This window comes from Bos grunniens, chromosome 28 (genome assembly GCF_055505025.1).
Source record: "Bos grunniens cultivar Pamir isolate PY7600 chromosome 28, Bosgru_T2T1.0, whole genome shotgun sequence".
NCBI classification, from domain to species: domain Eukaryota; kingdom Metazoa; phylum Chordata; class Mammalia; order Artiodactyla; family Bovidae; genus Bos; species Bos grunniens.
Window position 1 is genome coordinate 16987419 of NC_141192.1, and position 22341 is coordinate 17009759.

Sequence of the window (22341 nt, forward strand, 5' to 3'; positions counted from 1 at the left end):
TGCTAATGCTAGATATATCTTATGGGAGGTGGTAGGTTGGCAGATCCCTAAATCAGCATAAGTTAAAAATGTGCATAATCAAAGTGCAATTTTTACTTTTATTTCTTGTATCTTTCCCATTTCTATTGCCCTACAAGATCAGTAAGCCTAATGGTTTTTAAAATTTAAACTACAATTTTCCTTGCTCTGCCTCCTTTGAAAGTATATCTCTGGTAGTGTGCCTAAGAACGGCACCAATTTAGACAAAGTTTCAAGGAGTTTTGTTTGGGATAAATTGTCTTTTTCCTTTAATCTTACAGAGAACCTTCTGAGGCTCCAATCACTTTTGATGCAGATTCTTTTCTTAATTATTTTGATAAGATTTTAGGTGAGTTACAGTGATGTTGATTTTGATTTTGCAACTGTAAGTTGTATAGAGATTGCTAGAACTTTGGAGCATTGGATCTCATTTGTATTTTGTTTTGTGTGTGTGCATGTGATTTTGAGTTGCTTTCAACTATTAATTATTGCCCTACCAACTAATTTTGCAGAAGATGCCTTGCTTAGTGCCCGGCATAGTAGTTGCTGCTCATTAAATCTTTGTTGAGTGAATGAATGCTGTGTGTTTAGATAGGGTTTTACATGGGCTCGAATATTACATTGTTCTTTTTTTTTCTCTTTTAAACATCCTGCACTTACATACTGGGCTTCCCTGGTGGCTCAGACAGTGAAGAATCCGCCTGCAATGCAGGAGACTGGGTTCGATCCCTGGGTTGGGAAGGTGTCCTGGAGGAGGGCATGGCCACCCACTCCAGTATTCTTGCTTGGAGAATCCCCATGGACAGAGGAGCCTGGCCGGCTACAGTCGATGGGGTCGGAAAGAGTCGGACACAACTGAGCGACTAAGCACAACAGCACTTATATACTACTAAAATAAAAAAAAAACAAATAGCCCAATTAAGAAAAAATCAACAAAGGATATAAACAGGCAGTGTCTTGAAGAATAAATATAATCAATAAATATCTGAAAATAGTTAACTCTTTCTAGTAAACAAGTATACAATAAAAGTAAGAATTATTTTTTTGGCCCATCATATTAGGAAAAATTTTAAAGGTTGGTAATAATCAGTTTCCTCAAGTGTGGGAGAAAGGAGCACTGTCCAGCTGTGGAGGTGGAGGTGTAAGTTGTCTTTTCTCAAGGCAGTTTGGTATCCAGAATGTTCATAACCTTTGACTTTGCTATTTCACTTCCAGGAATTTACCTCATGAAAAAGCTGTGTGTGCTAAGGTGGTGATTGCAACACTGTAGTAGCAAAAACTGGGTTATAGTACAGTTTTACCCCCCACCAAAAAAATCATAGTACATTCATTTCATGAAGTATAATAGAGCCTTAGTGAAGAATGAGGTCCATTTATGTGTTTTGACAGCAAAGGACCTCCAAGATATATAAATAAATAGAAAAACAAACCATAGTTCAATGTATCTATGTAAAAAATATTTTGTATACACATACAGACACAAACAGAATTACATAAATGAAGGTCTGGGTACCCACTGAATTGTTAAAAGATGTTTAACTCTGGAAAGAGAATGAAATGTGAGACAATAACTCTATATAACTTGAATGTTTACATCAGAATGTATTCATGTATTATGTAGTTTTAAAATTTCTTAAGTAAAAATTTTTAATCAATTGAATTCACCTAAAAAAAAAAAAATCTTTCAGCTCAGCCTGTGTACTTTTCTGCAAATGTCTGCCAGCAGTATCATTTTCTGGAGGGGATTTTTCTGAAGTACTTTGACTATGTATATTCACCTTTTATTTTTCCAAAGAATATTCTAATTCTTTTGATCTCAAAAGAATTTAGTATACTCATGCCAAAAAAATGTACCAAGTGACTGTTTCTGTGTTGGGGTCTGTGTAGGTTCAAAGTCCCATGAGTCAGACTCTGATGATCTGGATGAGGAAGACTCTGAATGTTTAGACAGCGATGATGACGTGGATCTTGAAACACAGGAGGCTGGAGAAGAAGCATCTGTAAAAGGGACTCTGGATGATCTCAAGTCATACATGGCCCAGATGGACCGGGAACTAGCACATACCAGCATTGCCAAAAGTTTCACCACCCAGAAGCAAATGGTATATGTTCAAACTCTTTCCCTTTTGAGTCTAGTACAAAGGACAGCTAAAACTATTTTATCTTAGTTTTTCTTTTGCATTTGTGGTAATTTTTTGTGATTTGAATTTGATCTTTTGATTTGAATAAGGTTAATTTTTTCCTAACTCTGGTTGGATGAAAGATTATTTTCTTAAACATAAGCTTAATTATACTGCTTATTCTGTGTTACATGTGGGTAGGAAAGAAATCTAGCTTCTTTCACTTAGAGAAAATTTCAGATTCTGTTTAATTTATTTATTTTTAACCATTCATTTTTTCCTGTTTATTTCTTTTAAAACTCTTAGGCAAGCTATAAATGTATCTCCTTACCTCTGGTTATCTCCCTTGGGCTATTTCAAAATCGGGAAGGAATCCATTTAATTTGTAGAAACTTTTCCTAGGAAGAAGTATGCTATAATCTTTGGAACCAGATTTTAATGTTTGTTAAATTACATAGTTTATTATTAGACTTCATTTTCTGTCAAGAATGGAATTTCCTTTCTAATATGTAACTCAACTTTACGTTGTTGCTTTTTATTGTAACTACCATCCAACCTAGTCTGACTTTCTTTTCCTTCCATGAACAAGGAACCTCTATCCCAGACTACCAATGACAATCCAGAGGAAGAAGATTCTGGCACAGGAGGATCTGTTATGACGCCAGTGGATGTAGACTTGAACCTGGTTTCCAACATATTAGAGTCCTATAATTCCCAAGCTGGCCTGGCAGGACCTGCTTCCAACCTTTTACAAAGCATGGGTGTGCAGCTGCCTGACAACGCTGATCACAGACCCACAAGTAAGCCAACGAAGGATTAGCCAGCCAACCTAGCCTCTCTTTTTTCTTCTTGAATAAATATTGAGTCTGACTGTGCTCATTTCTAGTTTTGATTACTCATCTAGTAAAAATGTTTTCTTCAAGTTCATAGGTTAACTTCTCTGTGAGCCCCAAAGGTTGCCCTCTTTGCACAAGTCTTTTGTGATCTCAACTCTGGGGTGCATACAAGGTTTTGAAATCAGCAGAAGAAAGAGAATCAAGCCCTTGAGATAAGACTTACACACTCTATGTTTGGAACATTAAGTTTATCTTTATTCGGGATTAAATACTGGGTAGAGGTAGGAAGGTAGACTGGCAAACATAAGAAATGAATGAGCTGCTTTTTATTCCAGTTACCAGGAACGACCTTGAGTCAGTCTCCCTCTGGTGTCAGATAATTGAATGTTCTACCTGTTTTTGCTATTCTTCTTCAAGGACCCATCAGGTTCTTTTTATTCTTAGCACCTTCATGATTCAGTGCCACAAAAATATTCTCCAGTCAGGTAAGCCCTGTACCAAAGTTTCTTTTATTTATCTGCCATTTTTTAGGACCCCAGCCCACCCTGCCCTCTTTTGCCTCTGCTCTCAGTTATCCTTGGAATTCTAAGAAGCAAAGCACTCTTTCCAGTCACTCCTGGGAAACAAAGTTCAATGTGCAGCTCCTCCTATTAACTACTCTGATTTTTTCTTTTCCAAAACAACACGTTAATCCAAAAGTAAACAGTTACTTCGTGGTAAGTTGAGAAACTCATAACCAGGAATTCTGTACACTCCTCTTTCTATCAGTATTTTCAGATTGGGGGTATGTACACATGTGGTCACAAACACACCCACATAGAGATAGAAAACATTGGGAGGCGGTACTACTCACGGACCCTGAACTGTTTTCTTCTAGCTGCAAGATATGAAGAAATCTCAGGACCTCTCTTTCTAGAGTGTTTTTTCCCTTCTGTGTGCCGGGTTCAGCCCAGGTCAGGGCAAGCTGCCAATCTCAACAGGACAATCGAGTCCCATCACGTATTATCCCTCAGCATTTCCCGATGACAGCAGTTTGATTTTCCCAAAGCAGTGATGGTGTGCTGGCAGTGGTGAGAGTATTGATCCCAGCCTTTAGAATCAAAAGGAAATTCAGTGCTTCATCCTCTCTAGTTCTAGAGTCTGTTTTACTTAGTCCTGTGGGACTTGGGCGTGTGAATCATCTTAGGGTCTCTGGCACTAGTGTCTTTAATCACTAGTTAGTTGCCTAAAAGTACCTGAACATACGACTCTTGCCTCAGCTATTCTTCTCAGACTTCTAACAGCATTTCTTCCCAACACTGCTTTAGTCATTACACAGACTTCACACTAATAGTTCCCTCCCTCCCACCATCAATTCTCGCTTTCTACAGTTTCCTCACTTCATAAGATAGAAAAATACATCTGAACAGAGGCCAGAAATGTATTTCATTTCCTCCAGATCAGTGCTTTTCTCCTGTGATAAGGTACAGAATGGCATATATGAATGACGAGAAATCCTAAATTTAGTTTATCCCATAAAACTCAAGAAATGGTTCAATTGACTTACCCACTTGAGCCCCGCTGGCATGCAGTTACCAGCAGAACATCCCTGTATCTGATTTATTACAGAGCACCTTGAGGAAGACCTTAATTCCTGCTTTCCTGGGATGAAGGACTTAAGGAAATACGACTTTTATTTAACTATATAAAACAATTACCTCTATGCAAATTCAAAAATGTTGTGCTACTTTTTAAAATTCTGTGAACATAAAAAGTAACTGAGTTGAGATCTGCTATATATTTTTAATACTAAGATAAAATTTGAACTGAAACTATACCAGGCACATTTTGGCAGTTAGTGTAAATCCAGCATTGATAAGCCACATGGCAGAAGATGTTTGCTTCCACAGCACAGGAGAAAATGAGTGAACACGGGCCTGGATCCAAACTATTCAACTTTTGCTTTGACTTTTGTTATCTGATCGGGTTTGGCATTTTTGATTGCCTGTGGTTAGGAACTCTGTTAACACTGGCAGATGTGTCCTGCTGTAGGCTCACCATCTGTTCTGCCTTACGAGGTTGGCCTGGGATGGGCTTTGTCACCTCCTGTTCATCAGTTGTTCTCTGATGTGCCCCTCTTAGATCGTGAGGAGGGAGTTATCTGATCAGGTGGCCTGATCTGAGCTAAGCAGGCAGGGGAGAACAGGTCGGTTTTTCCACCCACTCCTTTATCAGTTGGTGGGCAATGGCTAACTTGGGGGGCAACCAGAATGGGACAGCCCCACTCTGTTGTTGATTAGATGGGTTGTTTCTCCTCAGGACTGTGGCCACCTCATCACGACTGAACCAGGCAGCTGCTTCTAGTTCTCTCAAGTTCACCTGGAGCTGAAAGGCATAAGGGAAAATAGGATATAAAGTTAGAAGCTACTTAGAGTACAATGGCCAAGGGTGAGAAGATGTTCCAGAACTGAGCAATCTTAGAAGATGGTATCTGGATTTATTCACTGGGAGATGATTCTAGATAATGTCCAGAAGCAAAATAACCATAATTAAGGGAAGAGAGTTAAGTATATTTTTTAGATATTAAAACACACACACGCATGAAAAAAAACCGTGGAAGTTCAAATAGCAAAGTATTAAGAGTGGGTTGGGGGTTTCCTAACAGTCTAGTGGTTAGGACTTTGTGCTTTCACTGTCATGTCCCCGGTTCAATCCTTGGTCGGGAAACTAAGATCCTGCGAGCCATGCAGTGCAGCCAAAAAAAAAAAGTGGTTAACACTGAATGTAAGTTATGAATAATACTGTTTCCTTTTGTGCCTAAATGATTATATAACTAAAAAGGAAACATAAAAGTGTTACTCTTCTTTAAAAGGTAAGTGTTAATGATAGTCAAAAGCACAGTATCCTCCTTGCAGGAAGCAAAATAATGCAAACTGCATCCACAGTTTATTACAGAAACTGAGATAGGTTAGATATTATTGTATAGAAACCAAAGCACACAATAGGCAGACTTCAGCAAAGAGGGAACACATCACAATCTGTTAAGACTTATGAAAGAGCAAGATGAGGTTGGATAAGACAACATCTAAGTCCCTTTCAGTCAGAAGTTCCTGTGATTTTATATTATTAGTCCCCAACATCCTGACTGACTTGAACTATAAGACCAATTCTGAAATCAGTCATTAACTTTTATATATTTATTGTGTGCCTACTCAGTGTAAAACATTGTTAATTTCCTGATGACGAAAGGTAAATTGTCTCATGATTGAGATATATATACAAGGAAGAATGGTGCTCATGTTGACATTCCTAATTTTTATGATGAATTTGCTTATAAGATTGTAAATTCCTTAAAGGCATAAATCCTATTTTACACATCTTTGTATAATCTAGACAGTGCTGGACGAGGCAGGTGCTTAGTGGGTAACTGTGGGCCAGCTTGGATGAGGCAAAGGATATGTCGTAAGGAGAGCACCAGAACTTACCTCTGTCTGCCCTGGTTTCACGGTTGCATGACAAGCAATCATGAGTGTGCTGTTAGGAAAGGGCCAATGCTGGGATGCAGAGTAATGCAGTCTGTCCACCTCCAATCCCACCTCTTCTGCAATTTCTCTCCGGACAGTCTCTTCCAGACTTTCACCTATAAGTACTCAGATTAATTCAGGATAGCCCTGTAGCAGGAAGGGTGATGCAGATGCCCATTTTCAAAAGGAGCATAAAAGTGACTTCAAAATCAAGGAAATACTCTTGGGAAAGGCCTAAATCTCTGAGTCTTTACGCTAGGAATCAAATCTGGAGTTGGGTATCGAACTGCCAGTTCTTGAACCTGCTATGTTTGTTACACAAAATAAGAGTCGGAAAGGCTACTGCTGTCCTCAGCTTTTTAATTGCCGATTTTATTGCAATAGGCTGAGAAAAAAACAGCCTGTAAATAAATATTAAATTTTAGTTAATAGAATATTAATATGTATGCTGAAATATTTAGGAGGAAGTATATTAATGTCTGCAATCTATGCATCAGAAAATAAGATGGATTAATGGATGGATGGAAGAATGAACAGATTTGTGATAAAATAAGCATAGTAATTATCGAATTTAGGTGGTGAGTATATGGGTGTTGACAGTATAAATCTTCCAATTATGCTTATATTTGAAAATTTGCCTATAAAATATTGGGAAATTATAGTGCCAGAAGGTAGTTTTCTTGATATAACAGAAAATGTGCTTGAGATTCCAAGTACTCTGGCAATAAGAAAATATCTAACTATTGAACATTCCTTGTGGTCCAGTGGTTGAGAATCCATCTGCCAATGCAGGGGACACGGGTTCAGTCCCTGGTTTGAGAAGATTCGACACGCTGCGGGGCAACTAAGTGCCACAACTACTAAGCCCGGGCTCTCGAGCCTGCAAGCTGCAACTCCCGAGCCCACCCGCCACAGCTACTGAGCCCGTGTGGCCTAGAGTCCTGTTCTGCAACAAGAGAAGCCACCTCAATGAGAAGCCCATCCACCACAACTAGAGAAAGCTGGAGTACAGCAACGGAGACCCAGTGCAGCAAAAAAATATATATATATATATATTTTATTGATAAGCTTTCATTTCCTTCAGTGTTATCTGTATATGCCTAAATTCCTTACCTATATCACAAAAACCTGCCAAGGCAGAATACATTCCCTTGGGAAAGGAACTCTGGCGGACAAGCAGGCATCGAGTTCCATCCGACACCAGAGTGATCACCACAGGTGCCACCTAGGGAAAGGGGACGGAAACAGACAGCAGGGCTTTAGGGCCCGTTAATGAAACCACGTAATGGGTAACTAAGGAAAGCCTTTTGGCCGGATTATTGTCCTTCTAAAGCAAGGCTTACCTGTGGATAATAGATGATGTTATTGGAAGGGCACACACGCTTGCTGCCAGACACATTCTTCTTGGTGGGCTGCCCACTTCTGCTGCAGAACTGATGAGCATCATGCCAACGGAGAAGAGCCTGCGCCTAGGAATACAAAGATGGACTTGGTACCGTTTGGAGGGAATGTGGGTTTCATCTGTAATGGTGCTGGGGCTACTAATATTTAGAGCAATTCAAAGGGACTGCCATTCCCTTTCCAGCTCACCTACTTTAAATGGTTATTATTTGAACTTTAAAATAAAGGAAATTCTCTGAACATAGTCCTCTGTCATTTTAAGTATGAATTTTTTTTAAAAAAAGCATATTTTAAATGTATTATGAATTATTTTTTTAAAGTATCAGAATAAACACCTGTGTACTTATTACACAGCTTAAAAAGAAAACATTTTCTATATAATTAAATGGCAACCAACTCCAGTATTCTTACCTGGAGAATTACATGATTCTGAGAAGAATGGACAGAAGAGCCAGGCGGGCTACAGTCCATGGGGTCGCAAAGAGTTGGACACGACTGAGTGACTGAACAACAACAGCAACAAAACACCTCAATATGTACTCCCCAAAAAGTCTGGAATTTTTTTGCAAATAAAAAATGTTTAGAGATAGCTCTTTAACTTAAACGGACAATCCAATATTATATAACAACTGAACTGGGAAAAGAATTTGAAAAAGAATAGATATGTGTATATATATATATGTCTGAATCACTTTGTTGTACTACTGAAACTGACACAACAGTATTAATCAACTGTGCTGTACTGTGCTATGCTAAGTCACTGCCGACGTGTCTGTCTCTTTGCAACCCTAGGGACCATAGCCTGCCAGGCTCCTCTGTTCATGGGATTCTCCAGGCAATTTGAGTGGGTTGCCATGCCCTCTGCCAGGGGAATCTTCCTGACCCAGGGACCGAGCCTGAGTCTCTCATTCTCCTGCATGAGTAGCTGGGTTCTTTATCACTAGTGCCACCTGGGAAGCCCAATTAAATGGACAGTCAAAAGCCATTTCGGCAAGTGAAATCCAAAGGTGGAGAAAAAGTCATTAGGGCAGTGTAGAGTAACTTCTCACCATATGTATGTCATGCTGTGGGTCATTAAAAATGTTTATAAGGCCTATAGATCATAGTGCCATAGATCTATACACACTTAGGAGAAAACGGTACTGACAAAAACAGGGTAAAAGAAGAAGAAACACAGTGTCCTTTCTCCAAAGTCTATGATCTGCAAAAAAGAAATTAAAAAAAAAAAATCTTTCCCTTATACGCTGCTGCTGCTGCTGCTGTGTCGCTTCAGTCGTGTCCGACTCTGTGCGACCCCAGAGACGGCAGCCCACCAGGCTCCCCCGTCCCTGGGATTCTCCAGGCAAGAACACTGGAGTGGGTTGCCATTTCCTTCTCCAAGGCATGAAAGTGAAAAGTCAAAGTGAAGTCACTCAGTCACGTCCGACCCTCAGTGACCCCATGGACTGCAGCCTACCAGGCTCCTCCGTCCATGGGATTTTCCAGGCAAGAGTACTGGAGTGGGGTGCCATTGCCTTCTCCTCCCATATACACTACTTCACTAAATTTCCTACAGAACCAAGAAATCAATTTACCGTGGACAGCAAGGAGGCATCCTTCACATTCAGCTCAAAGAGAGCCTTTGTCAGCTTAATGAAAGACCCCTGGAGGGCTGTCTCTATTTCAGCTTTCTGTAAGGAAGCTAAAATATTAGACAAGAGAATGAAATGAAACAAACGTCAGACTTTACCTCGGGTACCCTCTCTAGTATATCTTGTTAGAAGAGTGTTTCCCAAACTCACCTAATGAGTTTGCCACTCGACTAGCCACTCAACTAGGAAGAATAAAAAAATATTCAAGTTCTCAAGCCCCTACCTGGAGATTCTGAATAGCAGATGAGTGAGGCCCAGAAATCTTTTTTTTTTTTTAACAAGCACCAGGAGATTCTTATATTCAGGCAGATTTGGGAAACATTAGAGCATAGTGTTTCCCAAGATCCTCTTTGGGGCAATAAGGACATTTGCACTAGCCACACACTATCCCTGGAAAAAAGATGAAAATGGACCTTTGAGCCCCTATCTAAACCTCATTCCAGCATCATTGTATTCACAGCTGATGCCCTAAAATGGAGGGCCACAAGCTCTAGCAAACCAGTTCGCAAATGCAAGTCTGAAGACTCAGAGCTACTCCAGGGTAATGTGTTTATTCACCTATATTGATAAGACAAATAATAATGTCATGAATTTTAAAACATTTCTTTCTTCTTAAGATATATAAAATACATGAAGGTAGAGAGAATAATATCATAAACATCTGTGTACCACCATAGAGTTGAAAAAGAAAGCATTAAAAAATATCCTTTATGTAATGATGATAGTAGATGGTAGTATTTTTTAATGTTCTTACTTAAATGCTTATGATTGGATGGCTTCACCGACTCAGTGGACATGAGTCTGAGCAAACTCCCGGATACAGTGAAGGACAGGGAAGCCTGGCGTCTTGCAGTCACAGGAGAGTCGCAAAGAGTCAGACACGACTTAGCGACTGAACAACAACTTAAAAACTGAGGTTGTTTTGTATTCTTAACATGTTCTTTGAAATTTTATCACGTGGAGTCCCAAAGCCTAAGAACCACTGGGAAGTGTCCATTAGGAATAATGTTATGTACCATTTATGGAAGAAGAGCTATTTAGACCTAGATCCAGAGCAAACCATGCTTCTTGCTCTTCTGAGCATCCAATTAGCACGGAATCTTCTAGTATTTGTGAGTCTTGTCCAAACTTACTCAGGAGCCTTTCCAACTCTAAGAAATACAAAAGGAGAAAGGTGGGGGGGGAACACAGGGTTTTAATTAAGCCACAGGAGCCATACTAGACTTATTAGAAACCATCTACTTCAACTTGAAGTAGGCACACCTGGCTCCCAGCCACTGCCTGCATGCTAATTAGCTGTGTAATTATGACCTACTCACTTAACCTCCGTTGGCCTCCATCAGCAATCTGAAGAATTTAAAGGAATTCTTTCTGTGTAATCCTGTATTACTCTATGATTATATCATGAAAGGGGCATATCCCCTAGTTTTAAAGACACATCATAGTTAACTTACTGAAGCACTGAAAAAAAAAAAAGTGTCATACTTAAAATGGTAGACCAAAGCAGTTCTACAATTTCATCTCCAGATTATGCTGCTTTTATGGGCCAGGGTAGACTCCTCATCTGAGATCCTGGTCTGTAAAGACAAGTGCTATATTGGGATAAAATCTGTTCTGTGCATGAAGGATTCATATTTATTTGTTCATAATACAAGATTGCATTGCTAATCTCCAAATAATGTTTAGTACCTTGTGATAAACATCCTCATATACTTATGTACTGCCAGAAACTAGCAAAGTATTCCAACATATGCAGTGCATAATCTGGCCCTGGCACTGCGTTTAGAAGTTGGCATATCGTGACACAGGGCTTCCCAGGTGGCACAAGTGGTAAAGAACCTGCCTGCAATGTAGGCGATGCGGGTTTGATCCCTGGATCGGGAAGATCCCCTGGAGAAGGAAACGGCAACCTGCGGGGAGCGAGCTCCGCCCCTGGCAAAGGTCTTGAGGAAGGAGGCTTGGCATATGCAAAGGCGGGATCAAGCCTCAGGAGTCTCCCTGGAAATTCTCGAGCATCTACCCCCAAAACCAGAGTCTGCCTACTTTCTGCTTTGTGCTTTCACCTACACCTCTGACTTTACGGGGGGCTGTCCCCCACTACCTCTCTCTGAAAAAAGAGTTAGCTTACAGCTCCAGTTAATAATTCCTGGGTGTGACAGTGTTTCAACCTACAAACTCCTTTGGAAGTCCTCTAGCCTGCCTGAATAGGTTTTTCCGGCCACACGTGATTGCTCAGAGCCTCCCAGCTGTGAGAGGCATGAGATGTTCTAAACTGTCTAAATACAGATTCCTTTGAGCAGTTAAAAGATTGATTAGAAATTGTATTGGTGAAGGATTTTCACTTTTTGGGCCAATGTTTGCTGCTAAGTTTCCATATCCCTTACCTGCTGTGTCCCTGGCAGTGTATTGATTAATATAATTGGTGTAAATAGTAGCTTTAATGTTTGTAACCTGGGACCCTTGAGTTAATTCTTTTTCTTGTTATAGCCCACCACACCTTTGCTCTGTAGGAATGCAACTTCATCTAATGCTTTTGGAGGGTGGCGCTTGACTTATCACCTTTAGAGAAAAATAAGTTTTCTGAAGAAAGGGTCTTAAAATGTTAACAGGCCTCCGGGCCAGAAGATGATGCAAATCACCTAAGCTTTTGCATATGATAAGTTTGCAGGAAGAAAGCCTGGCTTGCTGCATGACTCTACCCCTTCCCCCATTATCCTCTATGCATAATTTAAGGTATAAAAACTACTTTGGAAAATAAAGCGCGGGCCTTGTTCACCGAAACTTGGTCTCACCATGTCGTTCTTTCTCTTACCTTCTGGCTGAATTATTCAGCCTCTTTTCTCCACAGAATTTCCTCACTGAGCTATCCTTATTTCAGCCTCTTTTCTTCACTGAATTTTCCTACTGAGCTATCCTCATTCTATTACTCTTTATATCTTTGATAAATGTTTAAATAAATAGGTCGCCGACCCCGTCCCCGCTTCGAATACCCTGGATCAGCCGGGGCTGGTCCCCAGCAGCAACCCACTCCAGTATTCTTGCCTGGAAAATCCTGTGGACAGAGGAGCCGGGTGAGCTACAATCCATGGGGTTGCAAAAGAGTTGGCCAAAACTCAGCGACGAAACGACGACATGTAGTGACATCATGTAAAACTGAAAGGTAGCATCTTGAATGCCAATTGCTAAAGGCTTAGATATCTCTAGTTATATACCTTAAAAGCACATCATATGATATGTACTTATTAATATATCAATAATTGTATAATATGTAATTATATGTAAATTATGTATTTATATAAAACTTATTATATCTCAAAGCAAGTTAATTCATGTTTAGCTCTGACCCTTCTAAGGAGAAATTAAGTCATGATGCACATCTTAAACAGTTTGTACGCACATGCTAAGTCTCTTCAGTCATGTCTGACTCTTCGTGACCCTATGGACTGTAGCCTGCGAGGCTCCTCTGGCCATGGGATTCTCCGGGCAAGAATACCGGAGTGGGTTGCCATGCCCTCCTCCAGGGGATCTTTCTGACCCAGGGACTGAACCTGTATATCCTACATTGGTAGGCGGGTTCTTGACCACTGAGCAACCTGGAGGCCCATACCATCACCAGAAAATATCCAACTGGGCAATTCCGTTTATATACTAAATGATTAATTGGCCAAAGCATTTGGAAAAAACTTGAACTCCAAAGTTGGAGGATTCTTCTCAGTGATTTAACATGGACTGAATTCTGTTCAGTGGCCACAGGCTGGTCTACTTTGGGCTTACCTAATAGGCTATGCTGGGGGGCCAGGTATTGATGTTCTGATTTCTGAAGCAAAGGAGCCAAGTTATGAAAGAGGTAAAATGCTCCTGTCTGCTGGGCTTTTTTACATGCATCATCATCTTCTTTCAGTTCACATAAATACCTGTGTTTTGGAAATAATCAAACCATTACAAAACCATACTTAGTTTCCTGTACAACGTTCATCTTTGAGAATTATGTCCCTGCATTGCTCTCCCACCACAGTTATTTCTTTTTATTTATTTATATCCTACATTGCTTTAAAAAAGGATATGACTCTGGGAGATCATTCCCTCCTTTGTCCTACTGTATACCTTGTCCATACTTCTGTGACTGCACTTACATGGTTCTATTTATTAATCTATCTGTCTCCTCTAAGATTGAAATTTTCTTAAGGGCAGGCAGGGTCTGTTTTAGTTATGATCTTGAGTAATTAGCATATTGAATGGCTCAATTCAATAAATATTTGACTTGAACTTCAACAGTAATAAATATTTACTGAATTGAACCTCAAGGTACTCTGCCAATATGCTGTGAGGCAAGAATTTACATGCCATGGAGGGAAAGGAAAGTAAGTACAGTGATAAAACATCAAGCTCGCGATGGGAGCAGACTTTATTATTGCAGACAAGGAGCAAACATATACCTTCAGAAACCCCTTTTCAACCTAGGGATGATAAAATAAAATTTTTATCTTAAATGCAGTCTTATTTCAAGCATCTATTCTCCCAAGTGGATGCCATTAGCTCCTTATCTCTACTAAAGGGACCACTGATGAAAGTGAAGCCATATTTGACATTTATTTAATAAGTAATATTTTCAGTAGCCAGAATTAAACTGTAGAAAAAAGAGCATCCTATAATTAGTTTCTCAAAAAAAAGAAAAGGAATGGAGCAAGTGCTATACCTTCATTAAAGATGGCCTGAGTCTATCCTTTCAAGAGCCTCAGGAATCAGGCAAAGTCTGTGTGGTTTGGGGAGGGCTGAATGTGGACTCCCCTTCTGGGGCCTTAGGGATAATGATTTTTGTTTTGTTTTTGTTTGTTTGGCTGTGCCATATGGCTTGCAGGATGTCAGTTCCCCGGCCAGGGATTGACCCTGGGCCACAGCAGCATAAGCCCATGAGCCTAACCACTCAGCCACCAGGGAACTCCCAGCATAATGATTTTGACTGTTGAAATCCCTAAAACAGACTCTCAGGTATACAGTACATTTTGTCGCTTAAAGTGGGAAATACAGTTTACAGATATTTTCTGTGGAATCTGGGAGCTTTTGTAACATCAGTAGCATTAGCTCCACGTGAAACTACAAAGCAAAATGATAAACAGGGCCCAGTGGTATCTTTAGAAACCTATTTTTGACTGTATGATAAAAGCGATTGCAATGAGCTCTTTGTAAACAGAAGACAAAAGGAACCTGAGATTTTAATACTCAAGATATTTTTATAGTTATTGTGAGTGACTGTAATCTCCTGGGACAAAGACTCAGTGTATGTCAAAGGAGAGACAGGTGCACTCAGACATTACCAAATATTAATATAAACAACAGAACATACACTGGTGCCTTTGTAAAAAAGCAGTAAGAGTTGTACAACCCATGCTTTGCCCTAATGACCATAAAAAGCAAAACATCTACAAAAATAACCAGGTTAAGGTCTTAAACCCAGGGTCTCGTTGCACCTGGGACTGAGATCCAAAAACTTATATTCTTCTTGATTGGAACACGTTTTTGAGAAATGCATTTTCTTGTTGTACACCTGAAACATTGTAAAGTAACTGTATTTCAATAAAAAATAAGCTATAAGGATATACTGTACAGCACAGGGAATATAGCCAACATTTTATAATAACTTTAAATGGAATTTAACCTATAAACATTTTGAATTATTGTGTTATACACCTGAAGCATATAATAAATCAACTATGCCTCAATAATCAGTCACTTAAAAATGCATTTTCTCCTTTTAAGTATAATAGTATGGAAACCACAACACACTAAGATTAACAAACTTCAACTGTTGTTTTCTTGTTATAAAAGTTGACAAATAGTCATTCTACTGAAATTAGAATATGCAGTTACCAATTTTTTTAAAAAAGGGAAATCATTGAGAATCTCACCACTCAGAGATGATCACTGTTTATCCCTTGGAATTCTCCAAACTATGTATTAATATTATCCATTTATACATATACAATAAATTGTACAATAAATACTTTTAGACTCCATCTACTAATTTGTAGGCTTTTTTTCTTAAACATTAACATTTTCACACCATATTCTTCACTGACAAAATTTTATTTTTATTATTATTATTCATTTTCAATATATTTAATCACCTTAACACTCGTGTTTTTAGACTATTCAGTAATTCTTTTTTTTTTTTTTTTCTTTTGGTGCCAAAACCCGGGATTGAATATTCAGTAATTCTATTATTATTCTCAGGGTCTCAGCCTGAGAACTGCAAATAACTCAAATGTCAATATCTAAAACAAGTATTGCAATTTTGTTTTCTCACTCTTGCTCGTATGAGATTGTACATGGTTGTGTGCTTTTATTATTTATTTATTTATTTATTTATTTTGGTTGTGTGCTTTTAAATTCTGGACTGGGCGCTCATGTATGGGAGAGCTTTCAACATGAAAAGCTCTGGTTGTGAGTGTGTCCCTCCAGAGGGGTTTTACGTTTGCTTTTGCAGGTCTACAAATGCTACTTAAATTCTTTTCATAGGTTGCGGATTTGGAACTACACCACATAGACGGTGCAAATTTATACCCCAAAATTGTATGACAGCAGGCTAGTGATTTCAAATTCACAGATTTTACATTTGCTCAGACTGATGACAAAGAAGTCCTTTTTCATCCTCCTGTACTGGTGTAGATACTTTTTTCCAGACTGCCTCTCACTGAGGTTTGTTCCTGGGGGAAGGAGTTTGGGAAGTGTAGTATGCAGGGAATGGAGTTACCTACCTTATTTTCAGCAACATTAATGAACTATTATTCAGTAAAGTTTTAATTCCATCATAACGGCTGTATCATAATTTAATTTCTCCCTTACTGTTCATTCATCCATTCAACAATATTTCAGTGCCTACTATGTGCTAGATACTAGGGTTCTATGCATGAGAGGTACCATAGTGGAAAAGACTATATTATTACCTTAAAAAAAGAACTTATATTTAAGTATGTCAGACACTTTAGATATTATTGGAAATTTAGAAATTCTCTAATTATATATAATTTGCATTGAACATCTTTACATGTAAATCTTAATCATACATCCTTAAGCCCCAATATAGAATTTTGAGGTATGTATATTTTATAATTTTAATGGACCAAAGATAGAAAAATCAGAGCTCAGTTTGGTCAAAACTCACCGTGTCTTAGTGACATAGGTTGACAGCAGCCTATAGCACCAAAAAATTTTTCTCCTGCAAGCAGTTCCACAATACAGGGACATTGTCAGGTCCTTAGGAGAAAAAGGAATTAAAAGAAAAAAAAAAGAGCATGCAATTTGAAGTAATGAATCACCAAGAGGGTTATACTTTAAGCCAGAAAAGGATCACTTTTTAATATTAAGAAAAGATAAACTGAATAGAAGTCATGATCTGGCTTCCAAATTATATCTCTACTGCTAACTAGCTGTGGGATGTCAACTTTTCAGAGTGTGTGTGCTCAGTTGCTCAGTCATGTCTGACTCTTTGAGACCCCATGGACTGTAGCCCGCCAAGCTCCTCTCTCCATGGAAGTTCCCAGGCAAGAATACTGAAATGGGTTGCCATTTCCTACTCCAGGGGATCTTCCTGACCCAGGAATTGAACCCAAGTCTCCTGTGTCTCCCACATTGGCAGATAGATTCTTTACCACTGCGCCACCTGGAAAATCCCAACTTTTCAGTACCTCTTTCCTATCTACAAAATTAAAACCTGTTCTGCCTAGCTAACAGGTTGTGAGAAACAGATAACTGTCCACTAAAAATCCTGGGGTCCTCCTTTCATAATGTGGAATTCTTGCTGGGTGGTAGTTGCCAAGCCAACGCCCACATTTCTCTCCTCCTATTTGATGGTATTAAAATTAGGTCTAAACAGTATAATGTTACTGAAAGTGATGTGTATCTCTTCTAGGCTGGCACACTTAAGTATGGGTTTGCCTTCTCCATCTTTTCCCCATCTGCTTGGATGACTTCAAAATGGCAGAGCCATTAAATGGAGGAGCCTGGATCCCTGAATCACTGCTGCTGCTGCTAAGTCGCTTCAGTCGTGTCCAACTCTGTGCGACCCCAAAGACGGCAGCCCACCAGGTTCCCCCATCCCTGGGATTCTCCAGGCAAGAACACTGGAGTGGGTTGCCATTTCCCTCTCCAATGCATGAAAGTGAAAAGTGAAAGTGAAGTCACTAAGCCGCTTCATTCGTGTCTGACTCTTAGCGACCCCATGGACTGCAGCCTACCAGGCTCCTCTGCCCATGGGGTTTTCCAGGCAAGATTACTGAAATGGGGTGCCATTGCCTTCTCCACCCTGAATCACTACGTGGAGAAAAGCCATCCACCAAGCAAAGACTCCCCAGAGTAAGACGTAAGCTTCTACTATATTAAGGCACTGAAATTCTGAAGTTGGTTACAGCAGGTAGCATTACACTAATAGACCAAGTAAGCCTAGGATTGTCTCCAGACTAATGTAGCCAAATTTCTCAGAATATGTGAAAAATGAAGTCCCTTTGAAAATGAAGAAGAATCCTGTAGATAAGAAAAATATAAAATCACAAGCATTAGGAAAATATTTCAAAAGGCAGCTATGCAAACCCACATGGATCTAAGATATTTCCTATTTTTTAGTCTTTTTGTGAGAGGAAAAATAACTCTATATCTTAAGGATCTATTCTCCAGAAAGGGACGTCTTTTAAACTGTATATCAGTAAGCCTTTTATTCTCCATGAAAACTACAGTTCACATTAGCAATAAAAAAGTCAAAGAAGAAATAAGAAAATCAGTATAGTTAAATAACCAAACACCCTTTTATTTATTTATTTATTTTTAAAATTTATCTGAACACCCTTTTAACTGTGCCCAAGGGAAGCAAGTTTTGACACTAAACCACCAAGGAATGTCTAAAATTTAGGCCTACTTCTCAGTTGCATAATTATGAATCACTGATGACTAATCCTTGGACAGCTTTGCCTATAATCTATAATGTAAGGGTAAACTATATTTAGTAAGCAACATTCAACAAAATATTTATTGAGTACTGACTTTATGCAAGCTTTCTGAGGGGACACAATAATGTACAGGATAAAAATCCTGCCCTCAAGGCACTCTTGCAGGAGAGAGAAAGCAAATATATAGCTTTCACAGAAGGCAGATTGTGATATGTGGGCTACAAAGTATTCCAGGAGAATATTAAAAGTATAGTCTCTATTTTAATAACCCAAAGACTGGTGTGATATCCTGGAGGAAATGAATTTAAAGTTAATATTCCTATCTCAAGTCCAACTCTGAGAATGTTATTGATATGATATTTTTAGAGGGAAATTTTGAAATATCTATTAAATGGTAACAGTAAGCACCCTTCCCCTGCAATTCCACTTTTAAGAATTTATCCTAGGAAGAAAAGGATACATACAAGACGTTAATTGAAAATTATGATAAAATGGAATAACAGAGCTCTAAAAACAAACAGATAAGAAGATAACAGTACAACAAAACATATGTAGTAACAGAGAAAGATATTCAGAATATATTACTAAGAAAAGCAAAGAGTAGTTGGTTGGTTTAGCATTATCTAATTAATTTGTAAAGAAAAGGATATATACATACACAGGCCAGTAGAATTAATTAGATATGTATTTTTTTATTTTAAAAATGACTAGAAATCCACATGCCAAGCTATTAATGGTGACTAATTTGAGAGAGTGATATGGAGATAGGGATTAAAAAGGGTACTCATAATTTTTACTTTTTACATTTCTGCACTTACAAGAGTCTTTTAACCATGTGTTCATATTTCTTGTACATTCCCAGGATTAACTTCACTGTGAAGCTTTCTACAGGCCACTGTTCCCAGTAGCACTCCATCACATTCCCTGAGAGTCATGGGGAATTTCTTCGGTGAGTTCTTTGAATTCCTCTGGTGATACTGTAAGAGCTGTTTGTAGTTATGACTACCGGCTAATCTGTGTGGCCCACTGTGCTTTGCTGCCTGATGTTTTGCCTAAATGTAACGCTTACTAAATTCACCTTAGCCAACTGTGGATTTACATGGCCTGCTGACTCATAAGTTAATGATCTCAGAGCTGGTAAAAGACATAGTAAAGTTCCTCATGTAGTTTTTAAAAAGAATTGATAATCAAGAGGAAGACATAATTTAACTGAGAATTGTACCTTCTTTGGTATAGTCATAAATCTAGTAAAGATTAAGTCTAGTACCTTTTCTAAACGGCTCCTTTTTATACATATAAAAAGCAGTGTAGACTATTTAAACAGAGAAAATTATTTCCTTTAAATTCAACTTTAATTGTATTTTCCTCTTTCAAATATATAATTTAAATTAGCAAATTAATACAATTGTATTACAGGACATACAGAAAACAGAATTGTGAGAGCACCCATATTATCACCACATTAATATAATTTATATACTAGTCTTTTGCACATATGACCTTTACATATTTGTAATCAGTAAACATTTTTTCAATTTGCTTTCATGAAACATGTCATAAGCAGGTTTCCATCTTTTTCTGTAAGTTTTATCTATTTATTTTTGGCTGCGTAGTATTACACCAAGCAGACTTCCATCCTTACTTGCTATATATTCCCCTAATTTTAGACATTAGGTGGCTCTGATTTTAAATTACCAGAAATAAAAGACTACTAAATACCTCTGTGCTGATATTTTCTGATTACTTCTTTAAGGTAAGGTCTCCAACATAGAACTACTGGGCCAAACTTTGTTTTAAAATCATATGGTTCTACATTGCTACACTTACAAAGTTTGATAGCATCTGGTTAAAAAAAAAAAAAAGAACTTTTATATTATATTTCATTGATCACTATTGAGATTCAAAGTGTTTTCAGATTTAATAATACTAGCTCCCCTTTTGTAAAGTGTCAGTTTGATTTCCTGTGCTTAGTTATTTATTGTGCCTTTACTCTAATTTTGCCCATTCTAATTTTTAAAATATTATAGGATATTTACAGCATTTTCCATAATATGACCACTGAAATGCATTGTAGGAACCACTGGTGTACTGCTTTTCTCTGGGAAATTGTCATTCAAACTGAAGCTCAGCACACACACACAAAGACTCTTAACAGTCAAGAAGCTATGTGAAATTACTTTTTGGATAAAAATAAAATTTCTGATGGCCCTATATTATTTATAAATCTAATGCAGGAAAAATTTTCCTACTGCTTTTCTGAAATGGTTTATGATTTCCACTTTTGGGGTCTTTGGTGTGATGTATTATTCAAAATGTATTGACCCAAGGGCTCACATTTGGTAAACATACCGGTCTACAGCTAGAAAACATGCTGCATATGAAATACATCCAGTTGCTCAATTGCCCCATTAGGAACAGGATAGTTGTTTTTGTTTGAATTGGCAACTATTATTATACTTTATGCCAAATCACACACTGGAGATAAAAATGCACTATTCACAAAATTAGTCTTAGAAGAAAATATTAGCACCTTTATTTTACTTTAGATGACAAGCTCAGGCCTGCCTTCTGTTTTGTTTACAGTGCAAATGCATGTCTCCTCCAAAGCAAAAAAGGGACAGGGCAGTAAGACTTGGACTGGAGAGACTCAAACTTTTTTCCTGGCTCTCCCACTGACTGAATTTGTGACCTGGAGTTGTCACCTAACTTGTTGGGGAGCTTGGTTTCTGTCTCATTTTTCACAGGGGAAGGAAAGGGAGAAAAGAGATCTAAAGTGTATTATTACTATGTCAGATTTTGACATACCTAATTCTCAGCTCTAATAGACTATAAAATCCTTAAGGGCTGGGACTGCATCTCCCTATCTACAGCATCTAGTACAGTCCCTATCACAGAAAAAACACAATATACTGAATGAAAAAGTGAATTTATTCCATTTTATAAGAGAGGAAGGTAAAACTTTGAGAGGTTAACCAATCTGAGATACAGTCTAGAAAGCAATAGATGAAAACTCAGAGCTATCTGGCTCCAAAGGTCATGTTTTGATGAGAAATACATGAGGAAGCACCTTCCAACATTCATGGACTATTTAAGTTTTTAAGAAGTATAATTTTTAAAAAGTACTTTTAAAAGTAACTTTTTAAAAAGACTGATACAGATAAAAGTTAATATTATTTTGACTAAAAACTATTAAATAATGATGAGGCAAGGCCCTTAAGCGGAACAATTTCTCTGAACCTCCTATAATAAAGGATTCATATATGCTTCTCATCCTGTTCATCTTAACAGATGAAAGATTCATTTAGAAAGCACTATAGCATGACAAAAAAGTCCACCTCTAATCTCTGTGATTACTTCTACTAAGAAGAGGCCAGGTTCAGTAGTGTTTGAGAGAGTCTTTTTCAGGGAGTCTGACTTTTGATGATTGTGGACCTCAGTGGGATGGGAAACATGGAGAATGGTGGAGCCACTGGGAAACACATTTCAAGCTCTCAGTGACCAGCTATGTGGTTGGCTTTCTAAAAAATAAATGTTCCTCCCTTAATTCAAAATAATTCAGACAATGCAGATAAGTTAACAAATTCCATTTTTAAACGACTCTCCAAAAAAGTATCAGAAAATTATTAGCTGGAGTTAATCTGATAGCTCCAATAATTTATGATGCATAACTGTGGTTTCTGCAAGAAGGAAGAGAATCTGACAGAGAGCTTTTTTCCAGTTCTGGTTCTGTCTCTTCATAAAATCTTTCTTCCACTTAGAATCTGAATATGTTTCTCGTCCACTGTACTTACTCTGAATTCTCTTAGGGGTGCCTTCCTAGGCCTCAAGAATCCGAACAACCAGGGAACTCCAAGTCTTCCAGGGAAGTTGGACTCTTTCCTCAAAGAATGATT

At 38.3% G+C, this 22341-nt stretch overlaps 2 protein-coding genes across 12 annotated transcripts in view; one reads left to right on the top strand and one right to left on the bottom strand.

The window, feature by feature from the left end:
• Positions 1–8122, top strand: part of ECD (ecdysoneless cell cycle regulator) — a 33867-nt gene extending 25745 nt beyond the window's left edge. For 2 of the 7 annotated variants that reach the window (XM_086382042.1, XM_086382043.1), the window contains exons 12-15: positions 300–367; positions 1906–2120; positions 2728–2938; positions 7243–8122. In XM_086382042.1, the coding sequence (XP_086238168.1) occupies positions 300–367; positions 1906–2120; positions 2728–2938; positions 7243–7325 (577 nt within the window). In that variant the 3' untranslated portion in view covers positions 7326–8122. Of the gene's footprint in view, positions 1–299; positions 368–1905; positions 2121–2727; positions 3018–7242 lie in introns of those variants that run through there. The other 5 variants (XM_086382044.1, XM_086382045.1, XR_015156815.1 and 2 more) reach the window with 3 other exon arrangements.
• On the bottom strand, positions 3208–22341 carry NUDT13 (nudix hydrolase 13). 5 transcript variants are annotated; one of them, XM_086382093.1, is made up of 9 exons: positions 22240–22341; positions 16672–16763; positions 13284–13423; positions 10526–10660; positions 9453–9559; positions 7821–7946; positions 7591–7702; positions 6439–6593; positions 3208–5338 (listed from the first exon to the last, which is right to left on the bottom strand). In XM_086382093.1, exons 2-9 carry the CDS (start codon positions 16752–16754, stop codon positions 5138–5140), a joined length of 1059 nt encoding a protein of 352 aa, XP_086238219.1. In that variant the 5' UTR covers positions 16755–16763; positions 22240–22341; the 3' UTR covers positions 3208–5137. The 5 variants fall into 5 exon arrangements, with proteins under 5 accessions (XP_086238219.1, XP_086238221.1, XP_086238220.1 ...); XM_086382095.1 differs by lacking the exon at positions 13284–13423; XM_086382094.1 differs by lacking the exon at positions 10526–10660.

Bases quoted from the DNA above. Each gene is read 5' to 3' on its own strand.
- NUDT13 (XM_086382093.1), bottom strand. From the start codon at position 16,754: ATGTCCCTGTATTGTGGAACTGCTTGCAGGAGAAAAATTTTTTGGTGC. The intron at 10,661-13,283 runs GTAAGCCCAAAG...TGTATTTCTTAG, and splicing joins CCCCCAGCATAGCCTATTAG to AGTTGGAAAGGCTCCTGAGT. The intron at 9,560-10,525 runs GTACATAACATT...CTAATATTTTAG, and splicing joins TAGCTCTTCTTCCATAAATG to CTTCCTTACAGAAAGCTGAA.